General features: G+C 40.7%; 1 protein-coding gene across 1 annotated transcript in view; it reads right to left on the minus strand.

Annotated features, from left to right (window-relative positions):
* Positions 1-15430: 15430 nt before the first annotated feature.
* Positions 15431-16471, minus strand: part of LOC108490612 — a 4954-nt gene continuing 3913 nt past the window's right edge. Inside the window, exon 3 of the mRNA XM_029561285.1 lies at positions 15431-15668. Within this exon, the coding sequence (XP_029417145.1) occupies positions 15661-15668 (8 nt within the window). The 3' untranslated portion in view covers positions 15431-15660. The remainder of the gene's footprint in view (positions 15669-16471) is intronic.

Below are 16471 nucleotides of genomic sequence, written 5' to 3' on the forward strand. Positions count from 1 at the left end.
ACTCCAGTATTTATTAGTTGGATATTGGCCTGTTCAGTGGTTGAGGCTCATCTGGAATACTTCTGGTGCATCTGGTAAGCTGATAGCTGACAGCTCAGAGGGTCAGCTGGCTCAGAGGGTCAACTGAGAGGTCTTTACTCTCTCCTGCTGTCACAACTTATCTTGCAACAAGCTATTGTGAATGTGTTCTCCTGGAGATGGAAGAGTCTTGAAGGAAACCTGGAAATCATTTGAGATCTTTTCAGCCCAGGTATCAAACTAATACACTTTCATAGTCAGAGCTTAATGTGAGCCATGACAAGAGACCAATCTAGATGCAAGTTACAAAACCAGATACTATCTCATGATGGGAGCAGCAGAAAAGACATGGATACAGGAAAGGATGAAGAAATGCTGACACTTTCACATTTACTGTCATTATGCCTTTTGTTGATAAAGTTCATAAAACTGTTCCAAATGAAAGAAGATATCCAAATAAAGCTATAATTCCACAGCTGATGTCCAATGCCCAAGTGTATACTCTAGAACACATGATTCACTCAACTTCTATGATCCTTTAGATTTTGGATAGTGACACTCAAAACAGGACAATTTGTGTTCATCTAATAGTCACCATTGTTGAAAATGATCTTGACAGAATACTTCTAAAGCTTCTGCAAAGGACACAGAATATTTGGGGGAGATTTAGGGGGACTAAACTTAGGAAATCAAGGACCAACCATGTATTTTTCAATTCTTATTATAGGAAAAAATTGAGGACATGTATAATGTGCCCCACAGGCATGAAAATTCGTTTTCTGAAAATTACTTTTATCCTTTTTGGCATTTGTAGACTATTTTTGGTTTCCAGCACAATCAGAATGAAATGCCTGAAAAATCCTTACTATGAAAGTGACATAAAGCCACATGGAGTGTCTATTGAGAATACATTTCCTACTGTTGTAATTTAGCCAACTGGCTGACTATGTCTAGAAGCTATGGTTTGACTTTACCTACATAAAACTATTTTCTAAGACCCCGAAGTGAGATGCTTCTAATGGAGCAAATCCCCATAGCCAACACAGAAATCACGCATAGCTAATGCATCCCAAACACTTAACCAGTGGTTCCACCCCTTTGGCTGCATGTTAGACTCTCCCATGAGGGTCTTTAAATCTTCTGAATTCAAGTTCAATATGACTATTAAATTCAGAATTTCTGTATGGGAACATGGTGTAGATATCATTGGAAGCTCTCCAGGTGAATATACTGTGAAGCCAGGCACAGAAACCATTGCTTTATAACAATATTTTTTTTGTGGCTACAAGTGGTTTTATGAATGACTATAAAGATATCTGATGTTGAGTTATGGCCTTTCAGTCTTATCCACTGTGGTGGTTTGAATGAGAATGTCCCCCACTGGCTCCAAGCAATTGACTATTTTTCCCCACTTGGTGGCGCTGTTTAGGCACGTTTTAGAAAGTATGGCCATGCTGGAGGAAGCATGTCACTTGGGGTGGGCTTAGAGAGTTCTTAAGCCTTGTCAGATCTCCAGTGGAGCTCTGCTTCCTGTGCCTGCTTGAAGATGTGAAACACTGCTTCCTGCTCCTGTTCCAACTGTCTCTGCCGCCATGCCTCCCCACCATGATGGACTCTTGCCACTTTGGAACCCTACATTAAATAAACTCTTCCTTCTATAAGTTCCCTTGGTTACAGTGTTTTATCACAGCAACAGAAAAATACATCCACATTGTCTTCTTAGGAATCTTTCCTGAGCTCAGCTTTTCTTATTTACTTTATTCTCTACTGAAGCAGGTTCCACAAGTGGCCTCTTGTCTACAGGCACTGTGGTAGGTGTCCTGGCCTTTTTAGCAGTACTGTGATGGGCACTATGCTGGACAAATATTTGCATCATAGAAAACTAAAACCATGCCACTTAACTGAGGTTTAAGATTGACAGACAAAAAGGGTCACCTAAGTCTTGGGACACAATCCCTTAAGGTGTTAAAATCAATCTGATGTGGACATGAATGAAAATGGTTTTGTTTATTTGGTTTTTGTTTTGTTTTGTTTTTTGAGATAGGGTCTCAATATGTAGCACTGGCTGACCTAGAACCCACTATGGAGACCAGGTTGTCTGTGGTGGTTTGAATGAAAATGTCCCCCATAGGCTCCAAGTGTTTGGACATTTTGTCCCCAGCTGGTGGCACTGTTTTGGGAGGTTTTAGAATGTGTGGCTATCCTGGAGGAAGCATGTCACTGGGATTGGGCTTAGAGAATTCTTAAGCCTTGCCAGATCTCCAGTTGCTCTCTTGTTTCCTGTGCCTGCTGGAAGATGTAGAGCTTGGAGGTCAGAAGAGGGCTTCAGATTCCCCTGTAACTGGAGTTAAAGGTAGTTTGTAGCCACCATATGGGTGCTGGGAATCGAACTTGGGTCCTCTGCAAGAGCAGTCAGTGCTCTTAACTGCTGAGCCATCTCTCCAGCCCCTGAGAGTTCTTAAGCCTTGCCAGATCTCCAGTTGCTCTCTTGCTTCCTGTGCCTGTGTGATGATGTGAGAGCTTAGCTTCTGCTGCTCCTGCTCCAGCCACCTCCAGCCACCATGCCTCCCTACCATGACAGACTATAATTCCCCTGGAACCGTAAGCTCAAATAAACTCTTCCTTCTATAAATTGCTTGGGTCAGTATTTCTATCACAGCAACAGAAAAGTGACTAATATACTTTCCTAAAAGTCATAGAAATCTGCCTGCTTCTGCCTCCCAAATGCTGGGATTAAAGTCATGTACCACCACAACCAGCTTGAACTTGTCCCCTTTTAAAGCAAAACAAAGGTATGCCACTCTTCTGAAATAGTAGGTTAAAATTTTTGTTCAAATATTTAATAAATGAATTTTTATTGGTGTATAACATGCATATATGACATGTATATAATATTGTTATATAACATGCATGTACTAAGTATTACAAAATGAACATAATTACTTAACAAAAAAATGTTGTCAGTTTTTCTCAAGCCCTCCAGATCGCCCCCTCCTACCCATCTTCTAGAAATAATTGAGATCTTAGGAGCTAACAATTTGGATTTATTTTGTCTTTTTCTACAAGTATTTAATAATGAAAAATTGAAATATTCATCTATAGAATAAACAGAAAAGTACACTAGATGAGTCATTCAGCTTCCATAATCCAATGATGAAGTTCCCGTTTTTTGATTAACACTCTGGAAGCTCCCTGGGGAGTCTTTGATTTAAGTCAGTCTGTTTTGAAAGGCTGACTAGATTGAATCTGAAGACTGTGGGAAACAGCAACAGTAATGTAAACACTTCTGAAAGAATTGCACTTGCACATGCTGGCCTTTTTCATTTTTCTATTTTTATTCTATCAAGGCCACCAGCCTATTGGATACTGCTAGCCACATTCATGACATGTTTTTTTTTTCCATCATATAACTCAATAATCTCTGGAAATGCCCTAACCAATATATCCAGAAATATGATTTCTTAATCTCCTAGGCATTGGTCAATGCAATAAAATTAGCAATCAAGATCAACCATTACCCATTCTCATTCAAAGATGGAGGAATCGGGGCTTAGAGAAAAAAGATTTTACTTTTGTCCCAGAACAGCAAGCACTAAGTCTTATAGCTCCGTATCTGGCATTTAAGGTACATGGTGATATCATGGTCCAAAGGCTTCTGGTAGTGGGTAAAAATCAACACAGCATGTCATCCAGGATGTTTTATGTGTGGTCATGGATAAGTTTAGCCAGATGCACAGTAAAAATTCTGAATATATAAAGCAGAAATAATTATATATAAAATAGATAATATATAACAAAAAGAGTATAGAAGAAGGATTTCAAAATAAACCCTTGCAACACCGGCCCTGCTGCCTTGGTGGCTGTGGTCAACATAGTTTCTCTCTTTGCCTGGCTCTGCCTGCTGCCTTCAGCTTATCCCAGTAGGTAGTCCATATTTTATAGGTTTTCACTTTCTGTGGGGCTTCACTGCAGCTTTGGCTTCATTTTCATGCATTGTTCTGTAAAGGGTTATGTGCAAGGATTCTGACACTGCCACAGGGCACCTGATTTCTCAGGAATTCTTTTGAACTCTTGTGGAAGCCTTCATGACCCAAAACTCTTGCACTTTGCATCCGTCAAAATCAACATCATGCAAGCCAGACATGGTGGTGCATGCCTTTTATCCCAGCACTCAGGAGGCAGAGACAGGAGGATCTCTGTGAGATCAAGGCCAGCCTAGTCTACAAAACAAGTTCTAGTTCAGCTGGGGTTATGAGGAGACCCTGTCTCAAAAACAAAACCAAAAATTTCAACATAGGATGAACAAGCCACTGTTTGCGGTATACCAACATGAAAGTCTTCGGCTCACTTGAAATCTCAGATGAAGTTGCCTCTCTGTGTCTTGGTGGCTAAACCCAGGGAAACAAATCCTGGGGAAACAATTCCATATGTGATCTTATGTGAGCAGATCAGAAGGCTCTCTTTGTGATGCCAAGTCTTCCACAGCAGTTTATGCTTTTATACCACTGAACCTTTCATTGTTTCCGTTTACTTTGCTGTGAAGAAAGTTTTAAGATTATTGTGATCTTATTGATTCATTTTTTTCTTTGGCATCCTTAAAAAAAATCATTCTTCAAGACCAATATTAGGGTATATTTTCTTGTTTTCCCTATTTTATGTTTCATCTATGTAGATTGTAAGATAAAATTCTAATTACACATTTTGTATATGAACATAATGCTTTCCCAGAACCATTTATGAAAAAAAACCCAAAAATATTCTTTTCACATTATGTTTTTGGCACCCTCTCAAAAATCAGTTTATTACTGATATGAGTTTATTGTTGGATTGTCTGTTTTTTTCCCCATTATTCTGCTTTTATGCTATGTATTTGTCACTGTGAAAAATATCTAAGAGAAACATTTAAAAGGAGTAAAGGTTTATTTTGGTTCCCAGCTTCAGTTATTTCAGTCCATATTCACCTGTCTCCTTTGTCCTCTGGGCCTGGGGTAAAACAAGGCTCATCATGGCAGACAAATGTGTTGAAACAGTGCTTCTTATCTAGTTCAGACAGAAAGCAGAGTGTAAGCAAAGGGCTGGGGTCAAAATATACCCTTCAATGCCATGGTGCTAGTGACCCATTTCATCCAATAAGGTCCCAACTTCTTAAGTTTCCATTACATGGATATGATGCCATCATATTATATATTCATCAAGAAGCCAATCCATTGATAAATTATATTAATTACTTTTCACATCATCATGACAGAATACCTGACAGAAACAATTTAAAGGAAGAAGGATTTATTCTAGCTTATTGTTTCAGGGATTATCCATCCACTAGGACATTGAAGACATGGCAGAAGGACTGGCTCTTGCCTGTTGTGGTGGGAGCATGACTGGCCACATTGCGCTTGTGGACAGGAAACAGAGAGCTCAGGCAAAGAGCACAGCTGACTATAACTCCTTAAGGCCCATCCTTAGTAGCCCATGCCCAAAATCTAGACCCCATTTCATAAAGGCTCCATAACCTCCCAACATTGCACTGCTAGATGAGGCCATGTATTCAAACATATGAGATTATCTAAGACCTTTAATATTCAAGCCATGACATTTTACCTTAGCTCCTATGTTGAAAATGGCTCTAGGTTCTCAGGAAAGTGATCACACAATCTACAGTATTTTGACAAGGTAAAAAGTTTCACTACTTACTGTAGAAGACTGCATAGCCAAGCTAAATCAAACAAGCAAGCACACCAGCGGGGGTCCTACTTTGTTTTTATTCCTGAGCACTCGGCCTCACATTCTTCTGTGATTGGCTAACTTAAAATGACACAGTTGATAAAAAGAATGCAACATTTGAGCACAGAATGCAACCTTAACCACACAGTATGGTCTTGAGCACATATTTTGATTTTAGGAAATGCTGACTTGGAGAGATTTCTGTCAAATGATACTTTTACAATTTTTAAAATTGGTGATCATTGCTTCAAGCAACTGTTGTCTTGACATTCCTGTATGATGGACTATAACCTAAAACAATGAGCTAAAATAGACCTCTTCTCCCCTTAAGTTGTTTTTGTCAGAGTATTTTATCATAGCAATAGGGCAAGAAACCGAGACAGTAAAGAAAGACCAAAATACGACCAAAACCTAGCAATGCAAAACCCTGTAGCTCCATGTTGAGTCCTGAGGGCCCATAGTAGCATAAACTGAGCTCCAATAGGCCTAGGTAGCCTTACCCCTCTGCTATTGTAGCACATGTGGCCTTCTCTTGGACTGGCTTTACTCAGTGCCTACAGCTTTCCTTGATATCTCATGATTCTGACACCTTCCATCATCCTGTAGTCTCCATCAAAATTTAAACTTCATCTTCAACTTTGCACACTGGTCTTTCAGTGTGTTTATGCAGGACTATCCCTACTACAGATTGCCTGGACTCACTGGCTTTTTCTTGGAACCATGGTACAAGCCTCTAGGATCTTGTAACTCTTACATTCTGAATGTCTGCAAGACCAGCACCATGTGCACAACACTAAGGTTTGTGATCAATTCATGATGTAGCCTCGATGACATTCACTGTAGTGGCCTCTGAGTATCAGGGCAGTACAGTTGGAGTAAACATTTCTCTAGACAATCTTGTTGGAGTAGGAGACCTTGAAAACTCTATCACCGCAGCCATTGTCTTAAAAAAATTCATTTATTTATTTTTATTTTATGTATATGAGTGTTTTTCTTGCATGTATAGAAGTGCAATCATGTCATGAAATGCCTGTGGAGGCCAGAAGAGGATGTCAGATCCCCTGGAGCTAGTGATATGGACCACTTCTAGCTGCTATGTGGGTGCTGGGAACCCAACCTGGGTCCTCTGCAAGAGCAGCCAGTACTCTTAACTGAGGACCATCATTATCAAGTACTCCCTGTTTATATAAATTTATATTTTCACACGTGGAGCTTTTGATCCATATATGTCAAAATACCCTCTGTATTATTAGGGTTTTTGAAATAAACAGATCTGATTAACTTCCCGTTATTTATAAAGGGAATTCATGAACTTGACTTACAGGCAAGGGTCTGGGTAGTCCAACAATGGCTGTATCACACTGGAGAGTCTGAGTGTACATTAATTGCTCAGGTTATGAGGCTGGATGTCTCAGCAGTCCCAATCTGGCACTGAAAAGCTGCTAGTCTTCAGTCTACATTGGAATCTAAAGAAGTTGGTTCAAATATCAGTGAATGAATAGCATAACCACAAGATAAACTTGCTAGTGACAGTGAAGGCAAGCAGGGAAAAGTAAAAGCTACCTTCTGCCACATCCTTTCCTATGAGCTGATACCAGAAAGTGCTGTCCACATTTAGAGTATGTCTTCCAACTTCAAATAATCTGACCAAGAAAGTCCCTCACATTTTAGTTAACTCCAGATCCAATCAAATTGACAACCAAGATCAGTCATCACAAGTCCACCCTTCTCAACTTGATGTTCAATTGCATCTTTTTATGTCATGCTTAATTTCCAGATGAAAACAATAACAAGGCCATAATTCTGCCTTACATAATTTAGCTATCCCACATACAACTTCAAATACATTATTTATTTTAGAAAAGTGGTAGGTAAGGTCTCTTGAGAAATGCTTAGTCTTTTAGTGTCTCATAACTTAAATGTGGTAAGTTCTATAAGATTTATACACTTAATCTATTATCACAATTGATTTTACATTACAAGATTAAAAAAAATAATAAAGGAAAGAAAACACAAATACCTGCTTAATATATGTTATAAATGCACAAACTTATTCTTAACCAAAAAGGACAGAAACACTCATGTCAATTCTTCATTTTTCAATTGGTCACAAGGCCTTAACTGGTATTTATAATCACCTTCCTCTACTACCCATTCTGTTTTTCCTCTTCCTTCAGCAAGCACCTCAGCAGGTCTTGGCTCTTTCCCCAGAGGAGTGACTCATTTTCAGCCTTGAAGAGACTGGGCCATTTGGATTGGGTTGTTGCAGTTTTCCATTGACCTTAGTCATAGGACATGATAACACCAAGAGGCACCCTAAAGAATTTCCTGCATTCCAGACATAATCCCCTTTACTTCCATTGTGGAGAAATTGTCCAAATTTTCCCTGGTAGTCTGAATCAATTACTCCTCCAAAAACTGTTATTGATTTAAAGACATCAGAACCCTAATGTGACCAGGAGGAAGTATTCACTTCTAGTTCAATGAAATGTTTATTGTGTCTCCTGGGAGAAACACTTCTCCCAGTGAAATCAACTTCTAGGCCAGCAGAGCACAAAGTCATGGGTACAGGAAGCAAAAATTTCCCTAGTCGGTCACTAGGGGTGTTAGTGAGTTGAGCCCACTTGAATCCCTTGATTCCTGAACTGTGAATCCTGGCTGTAGGAGAAACAGTACCATATATTGGAAACTGATTAAAAGCATATAGTGCCTTCTGGAGGGCCCTGCCCCAGCTGTCCAGGTTACTTCCACATGACTGGCACTGTAACTTTGTCTTTAAAAGACCATTCCACCATTCCATCAAGCTAGCTGCTTTAAGATATTGGGGAACATGGTAAGACCAGTGAATTCCATGGGCATGGATCCACTGCCACACCTTTTTGGCTGTGAGGTGAGTTCCCTGATCAGAAGTTAGGCTGTGTGGAATATCATGACTATGGATAAGACATTCTATAAATTACTGGATGGCAGTTTTGGCAGAAGGATTACATGGAGAAAGGGCAAACCCATAACCATAATAAGTGTCTATCTGTGTAAGGACAAAGTACTGTCCCTTCAACAGTGGAAATGGTCCAATGTAGTCAGTCTGCCACTAGGTTGCCAGCTGATCACCTGGAAAATGGTTTCATAGAGGGGTTGGTCTTTCCTGTTGGCAGATCTGGCACTAACAGCAGCTGTAGCCAGGTCAGCCTTGGTGAGTGAGAATCCATGCTGTCAAGCCCTTGAAACGATCTGTATTACTTAATTTTCTGTTCTTATTAAAACATCATGACTGGGGGCTGGAGAGATGGCTCAGTGGTTAAGAGTACTGGCTGCTCTTGCAGAGGACCCAAGTTCCATTCACAGCACCCACATGGCAGCTAACAATCATCTGTAAGTTCAGTTCCAGGGGAATCTGACACCCTCTTCTGATCTCCATGGGAATTGAATTACACAGGTGCACTTACAAACATGCAGGCAGCACACTCATACACATAAAATAATAATAAATAAAATATTTAAAAAAACAAAAATCATGACAAAGGAAATTTATAGAAGGAGGAATTTATTTGGCTTACAGTTTCTGATCTTAATCTTGGTTGTCAGCTTGACTGGATCTGGAATGAGTCACTGAAATGAGAGAGGCATTCTGAATTGGATTAATTGAAGCTGGAAGACCCACCCTAAACGTGGGTGTTTCCTTCTGATGGCAGTCCATACAAAAGGCCATGGCAGAGGGAGCCTTCACTTTTTGTTTACTTGCCTTCTCTCTCACTAGTGGTTTCATCTTGTTGCTGTGGCATTCCTCCACTGATAATAGAACCAACTTATTTGGATTCCAACATAGACTGAAGACTAGCAGACCCCCAGGAATTCTTTAGTGCCATATTGGGACTTCTGAGACATTCAACCTCATGGACTGAGCATTTTTCAGATTCTCAGCCTCTCCAGTGTGACACAGCCATTGTTAGACTACCAGGACTCTATTCTATAAGCCTATATAATTCATTTTATGGTTCTGTTTCTTTAGAGTGCCCTGACTAATATACAGATCCAGAGAGAGAAAAGTCCATCATGGCAAAAGAAGTATGGCAGGTGGCAGCCAGAGCAGAAAATTGAAAGCTCAGATTTTCAAGCACACACAGGAAGCATAGAAAGACTGGAAGTGGAACCAGGCTATGAAAACTCAAAGTCCATACCCAATGAGCTTCCTCAGCTATGTCATACCTCCTAAAGGTTCGATGTCCTCTCCCAAACATCACTATCAACTAAACAAGTGTTCAAATACTTAGAGCCTACAGGGGACTTTTATCATTCAAACCACCACAGTCCACTGTATATTAACTGTAAACTCCTATAAAATTAACAAGCAAATTACATGCTTTCTCTGAATTAAATGATACCATACATCAAATGGACCTAACATATCTTTCAAATATTCCACCCAAGCACCAAAGAATTCACTTTCTATTCAGGCTCCCCATGAAACATTCTCAAAAACTGACTATGTACTGGGACACAAAATTCAAAAAAATTGAAATAATTCCATGTATTCTATCATACCACAATGCAATAAAGCTTAAAATCAACACCAGAAGAAGTCTTAGCAATGACATGAGCTCATGGAGATTAAACAACACACCCCTGAATGATGAGTAGGTCAAATGAGAAATTAAGAAATAATTAAAAGTATTCCTGGAATTAAATGAAAAGGACAATGCAACACAACAAAATCTCTGGGACGCTTTAAAAGCAGTCCTAAGAAGAAAGTTTATAGTTCTAAGTGCCTACATAAAAAATCAGAAAGAATTCAAGCCAATTACTTAATATTGCATCTCAAGACTCTAGAAAGGCAAGAACACATGATGCTCAAGCCCAGCAGACAAGAAGAAATAACAAAAATCAGAGCAGAAATTAATGAAATAGAAACAAAGAAAACAATATAAAGAATCAATGAATCGAAGAGCTGGTTCTTTGAAGAGCTAAACAAGAAGACAGACCATTAGCCCTGTAAACCAAAATAAAGAACAAATCCGTATCAATAAAATCAGGTATGAAAGGGGAAACATTAAAAAAGACCCCCCAAAGATCCAGAAGATTATAAGGGAATACTTTAAAAACCTATACTCACACCTTTAATCCCAGCACTTGGGAGGCAGAGGCAGGTGGATCTCTGTGAGTTCAAGGCCAGCCTGGTCTACACAGTGAGTTCCAGGACAGCTGGGGCTACAGGGAGACCCTGTCTCAAAAAGACAAAAAAAAAAAAAACCCAAAAAACAAAAAAACAAACAAAGAAATAACCCAAACCCCTCAAAAACCTATACTCAATTAAATTTGAAAACCTAAAAGAAATGGATGGATAGCTAAAATCATGGGAATCACCAAAGTTAAACCAAGAAGAGATCGACAATTTAAACAGACCCATAACATATAAGGAAATTGAAACAGTAGTACAAAACCTCCTCACTAAAAAAAGCCCAGCCCCAGATACATTACAGCACAATTCTACCAGACATTTAAAGAAGAACTTGAACCAATACTACTGAAATTATTCAAAATGATATAAACAGAGGGAGAACTCCCAAATTCCTTCTTTGAAGCCAGGATTACCCTAATACCAATACCAGGTGAATACACAACAAAAAAAGAAAATTATAGACCCATAACCTTAGTGAACATAGATGCAAAAATGCTCAACAAAATACTTACAAACTGAATACAGACATACATCAAAAAAATCATTCACCATGATCATAATTAAAGCTATATACAACAAATCCACAGCCAATATCATTCTAAATGAACAAACACTGGAAACATTCCCATTTAAATCAGGAACCAGACAAGGCTGTCCCCTATCTCCAATCCTTTTTAATACAGTGCTTGAAATTCTTGCTAGAGCAATAAGACCACAGAAGGAAATTAAAGGAGTATTAATTGGAAGAGAAGAGGTCAAATTATCCCTTTTTGCAGATTACATGGTACTATACCTAAGAGATTCCACAAATTCCACCAGAAAACTCCTAGAACTGATCAACAATTTCAGTAAAGTGTCAGGTTACAGAAACAATGTATAAAAATCAGTAGCCTTTCTATATCAGTTGGAGAAAGAGTACAGGGAAATGCTTCCATTCACAATAGCCTAAAAAGAAAGAAAGAAAGAAAGAAAGAAAGAAAGAAAGAAAGAAAGAAAGAAAGAAAGAAAGAAAGAAAGAAAGAAAGAAAGAAAGAAAGAAAGAAATATATTGAGGAAGACACCAGAGATAGAAAGACCTCCCATGCCCATGGATTGGAATAATTAATTTTGTGAATATGACCTACCAAAAGCGATATATAGATTCAATGCAGTCCCAATAAAAAGTCCCATGACAAACTTCACAGAATTAGAAAAAAATCCTTAAGTTCATACAGAAGCACAAAAGACCCTGGATAGCCAAAGCAACCCTGACCACAAACAGCAATGCTGAGGGGATTACTATACCAGATCTCAATGTATATTGCAGAGCTGTAGTCATAAAAACAGCCTGGTACTGGTGCAAAAATAGACACACAGAGGTCAATGGAACATCATTAAAGACCCAAACCTGACTACACACAATTTCATCCACCTGACATTTGACAAAGGTGCCAAGAACACACAATGGAGGAAAGACAGCATCTTCAACAAATGGTGCTGACAAAACTGCATCTCCACCTGTAGAAGAATGAAACTAGATCCTTACCATTCACCTTGCACAAAAGCCAACTACAGATGGATCAAAGACCTCAATGTGAAACCAGAAACTCTGAAACCATTAGAAGAAAACATTGGCAGTAACCTACAAGATATAGGTGCAGGAAAGGACTTTCTAAATCAGACACCAATTGCTCAGGAATTAAGGACAACAATCAACAAATGGGATCTCATTAAACTAAAAAGCTTCTTCACAGCAAAAGAATAAATCAAGGAAGTGAAGAGAAAACCCACAGAGTGGGAAAAAATCCTCACCAGTGACACATCTGACAGAGGTTTAACATCCAGAATATATAAAGAACTCAAAAAACAAAGAATCAAGAAAGCAAGTATCCCAATTTAAAGATGGGCTAAAGATCTAAACAGAGAGTTCTTAAAGGAAGAAATAAAGATGGCTAAGAAACATTGTAAAAGGTATTTAACATAGTCATTCAGGAAATGCAAATTAAAACCAGTCAGACTGGCTAAGATTAAGAGAACAAATGATACCAAATGTTGGATAGGATATGGAGAAAGGGGAATGCTCATTCACTCCTGGTGGGATTGCAAACTCCTGCAACCCCAAGCAGTGTGGAGAAGTCTTAAAAAAATAAAAATGAACCTACCATATGACCCAGTTATACCACTCCTTGGCATATACCCAAAGGACTCATCCTATTGCACAGATACTTGAACAACCATGTTTGTTGCTGCTCTTTTCACAAGAGCTGAGAGATGGAAGCAACCTAAGTGCCCGTCAATAATGAGTGGTTACCAAAAATGTGGTACATTTACACAATGGGGTTCTACTCAGCAGTAAAGGAAGATGAAATAGTGAAATTTGCAAGTAAATGGATGGATATAGAAACTGTTATACTAAGTGAAGTGACACAGACTCAGAAAAATAAAAGATGTATATTTTCACTCATTTGTGGATCCTAGCACCAAATTCTTATAAACAAATATCCCAGTCACCACGCATCAAAGTAACTTCTTTTTCAACAGACAGAGATTACTATAGAGTTACACCACTGGTCACACAGAAAGATTCACTGTGAATTGCCCAAGCCTAAGTGGCACATGTAGGAAGCAACCTCTACACCTAAGGCTCACAGAACATAGAACAAGGGATGAAGAGAACACTAATGCATCCTTCAGTTCTCATCAATTGAAGCTCCCTCATGCAACAGAGGGCCAAGAACACAAAAGGCCACAATGGCCAAAATGTAGAGAATAAGAGTCAGCAGAGTGTGGGTCCTTGGACAGTTCTCCTATATTGAGGTCCACCTGCCCAGGACTCAGGGACCATTGTGGAAGAGGAGGCAGAAAGAGTGTAAGGGACAGGGAGGAGGCACATAACCATATGGAAATAGTCCTATAGGCACCTGGGACCCTTCTCATACAAACCTACAGCAATGGTGTCAGCAGGCACAAGACCCATGGAAACTTAGGCAGACAAAAACTCAGCACAGAACTGTGGAAATGGACAGCAGGCACCAATCTTAGTCAAAGAATTATTGGCAGCTGATAACTGCTAGGTGAGGAAGAGCTGATCTTTTTGAAGGGAGAGACTCTAGAGAGGCTGATTAAACTCTGGTGGATGAACTTGCACTGAGGGACATCTCAGGACACTTAACATTACATAATAGGCCTTAATATAAATGACAGAATGCTTGAATTCTATTGGGGGCAGGGTGGCTATGGGACAGTGCCAAAGCAGAAGGGACAAGGAGATATTGTAAGAGTGAAACCACTGAGGACAAGTCAGCCTTCGGGTTGCAACAGCAAGAGGTTTATTTAGTACACAGGTACCTGTGGGCACAAAGTCTCCTCGGAGGACTTGCGCGCCCCCATGCTGGGTTTTGGCACTTTTATAGAGCAGAAGCAGGGTACCCTATCAGGTAGCCTCATGGCACCTAGGTTTTTCATTCCTCCCTTTTTCTTTGACATATGAGGGGAATCTTTCACTCATCATAACATATCGGGGTCAATTTCGAACTTCAGTAGTTTATAGTACTACTGAAGGGCACATAATAGAACAGAGGTGTCCATGACCTTTACCACAAAGTGTATTTTAGGAACATCTGGAACGTAGTGTGGGAATTTTTTAGACACCATCTTTGCGGTTTCGTTTTTTGTCGGGTATGCCTCTGGCCATCCTGAGAAGGTGTCAATAAAAACCAACAAGTACTTGTATCCATACATTCCTGGTTTGACTTCAGTGAAATCAATCTCCCAATGGACTCCGGGCCTGTGGCCCCTCTGTCTTACTCCTTCCTGGGCTCTGCTCTTGCCCCAGTTTACCTGGGCACAAGCCTTACAGTTCTTGACGATCTTTTGTAAGATGGCATCTTTGTTTGGGAGATAATGAATGGTTTCTTCTCGTTCAATTAATGTTTTCATTTTCGTTACCCCCAGGTGAGTCCATTTGTGAAGCTCGTCCAGTAGTTCTTCTACTGACCGCTGAGGTAGAACTGTCTTCCCTTGGTATTCCCAATATCCTGTCTCTGGGTTGTTAGATGCTCCTATTTTCTCGAGCAACTTTCTGTCCTCGGGAGTGTAGTCTCTGACAAAGTTTCCAGATAATGCTGCAATACATAGCTATCCTCATGCCAATAAATTCTGGGCCACAACTGTACCAGGACACAAAAATCTCGGGTTAGATTTAGAATGGCAAGAGAGACGCAGGGAGTCAGCCCCATGCTGCATGCCCAATAGGTGCCATTAGGGGGCACAAGGTATGCGTCGGCCTGGAGGGAAAGGGAGGAGTTATTCTTAAGGCAATGTTTAAATCCAGTGGGCGCTTTTCCGATGCAGGTGCCTGTTGAGGTAACCTGAGTCAGGGTGAGTGTGTGGGTGGAAGAGGTGCAAGTGAGGGGGGCAGTAGAGTTCGTGGGGAGTATTGAGAAGTTTCCCTTGACAGCTATGCCCTCGTAATAAGGGGGCTCGGGTTCAAACAGAGCCAGCAATTCTTAGATTTGTTTGGCTCCGAGTGGTTCATGACCAGTCTTATCTTTAGGGGGTTGGGTGTCCGGGTCAGCCACCATTGTTCTTGCCCTTCCCTCGAGGGTTCTCGGTGCGCAGGGTCGGCTGCCTTAACGTGTGAAGCGTGGATCCAGGCTGCAATCCCGTCCACTTTGAGGGCTGTGGGGGTCGTGAGGAGGACGGTGTAGGGTCCTTTCCAGCGGGGCTCTAGGCTCCGAGTCTGGTGTCTCTGGACCCAGACGGTGTCACCGGGCTGAAAGGGATGGGGTGCGACCCTGAACACGCCCGATTTTGTCTGATCTCGGAAGCTAAGCAGGGTCGGGCCTGGTTAGTACTTGGATGGGAGACTGCCTGGGAATACCGGGTGCTGTAGGGGTGTTAACAGCATCTTGATAGGCAGCTGCTAAAGGTTTCCAGATCTCCTGGTGAGCTAACTGTAGTGCTCGCAAGTGCACCTGCAGGGAGGGGGTGTTAGTGAAGTTAGAGATATCTGGATCTAAGAAAGAGACAGCCGGAGGGGGAGCCCCGTACAGGATTTCAAACGGAGTTAACCCACTAGGTCCAGGGGTATTCCTGGCTCGATATAGAGCTAAGGGCAGGAGAGTCACCCAGTCCTTAGTGCCAGTTGCCAGCGAAAATTTAGTTAAAGCCTCCTTAATAGTTCTATTCATTCGTTCTACCTGACCTGAGCTCTGGGGTCTGTAAGCACAATGTAATTTCCATTCGATCCCCAGTAACCTGGCCACTGTCTGACTTACCTGGGAGACGAAGGCCAGTCCATTATCTGACCCTATTACCTGAGGCATCCCGAATCGAGGAAAGATGTCTTCCAATAGCTTCTTAGACACCATTTTAGCAGTTTCTGTCTTCGTCGGGTACGCCTCTGGCCATCCAGAGAAGGTGTCAATGAAAACTAGCAGATACTTGTATCCATATATTCCTGGCTTAACTTCAGTAAAATCGACTTCCCAATGGACCCCAGGCCTGTGACCTCTTTGCCTCACTCCTCCCTGGGCTTTATTTTTGCCCCAGTTCACCTGGGCACAGGCCTTACAG

This window comes from Nannospalax galili, unplaced genomic scaffold, assembly GCF_000622305.1.
Source record: "Nannospalax galili isolate Female #2095 unplaced genomic scaffold, S.galili_v1.0 scaffold1134, whole genome shotgun sequence".
Taxonomy (NCBI): Eukaryota; Metazoa; Chordata; class Mammalia; order Rodentia; family Spalacidae; genus Nannospalax; species Nannospalax galili.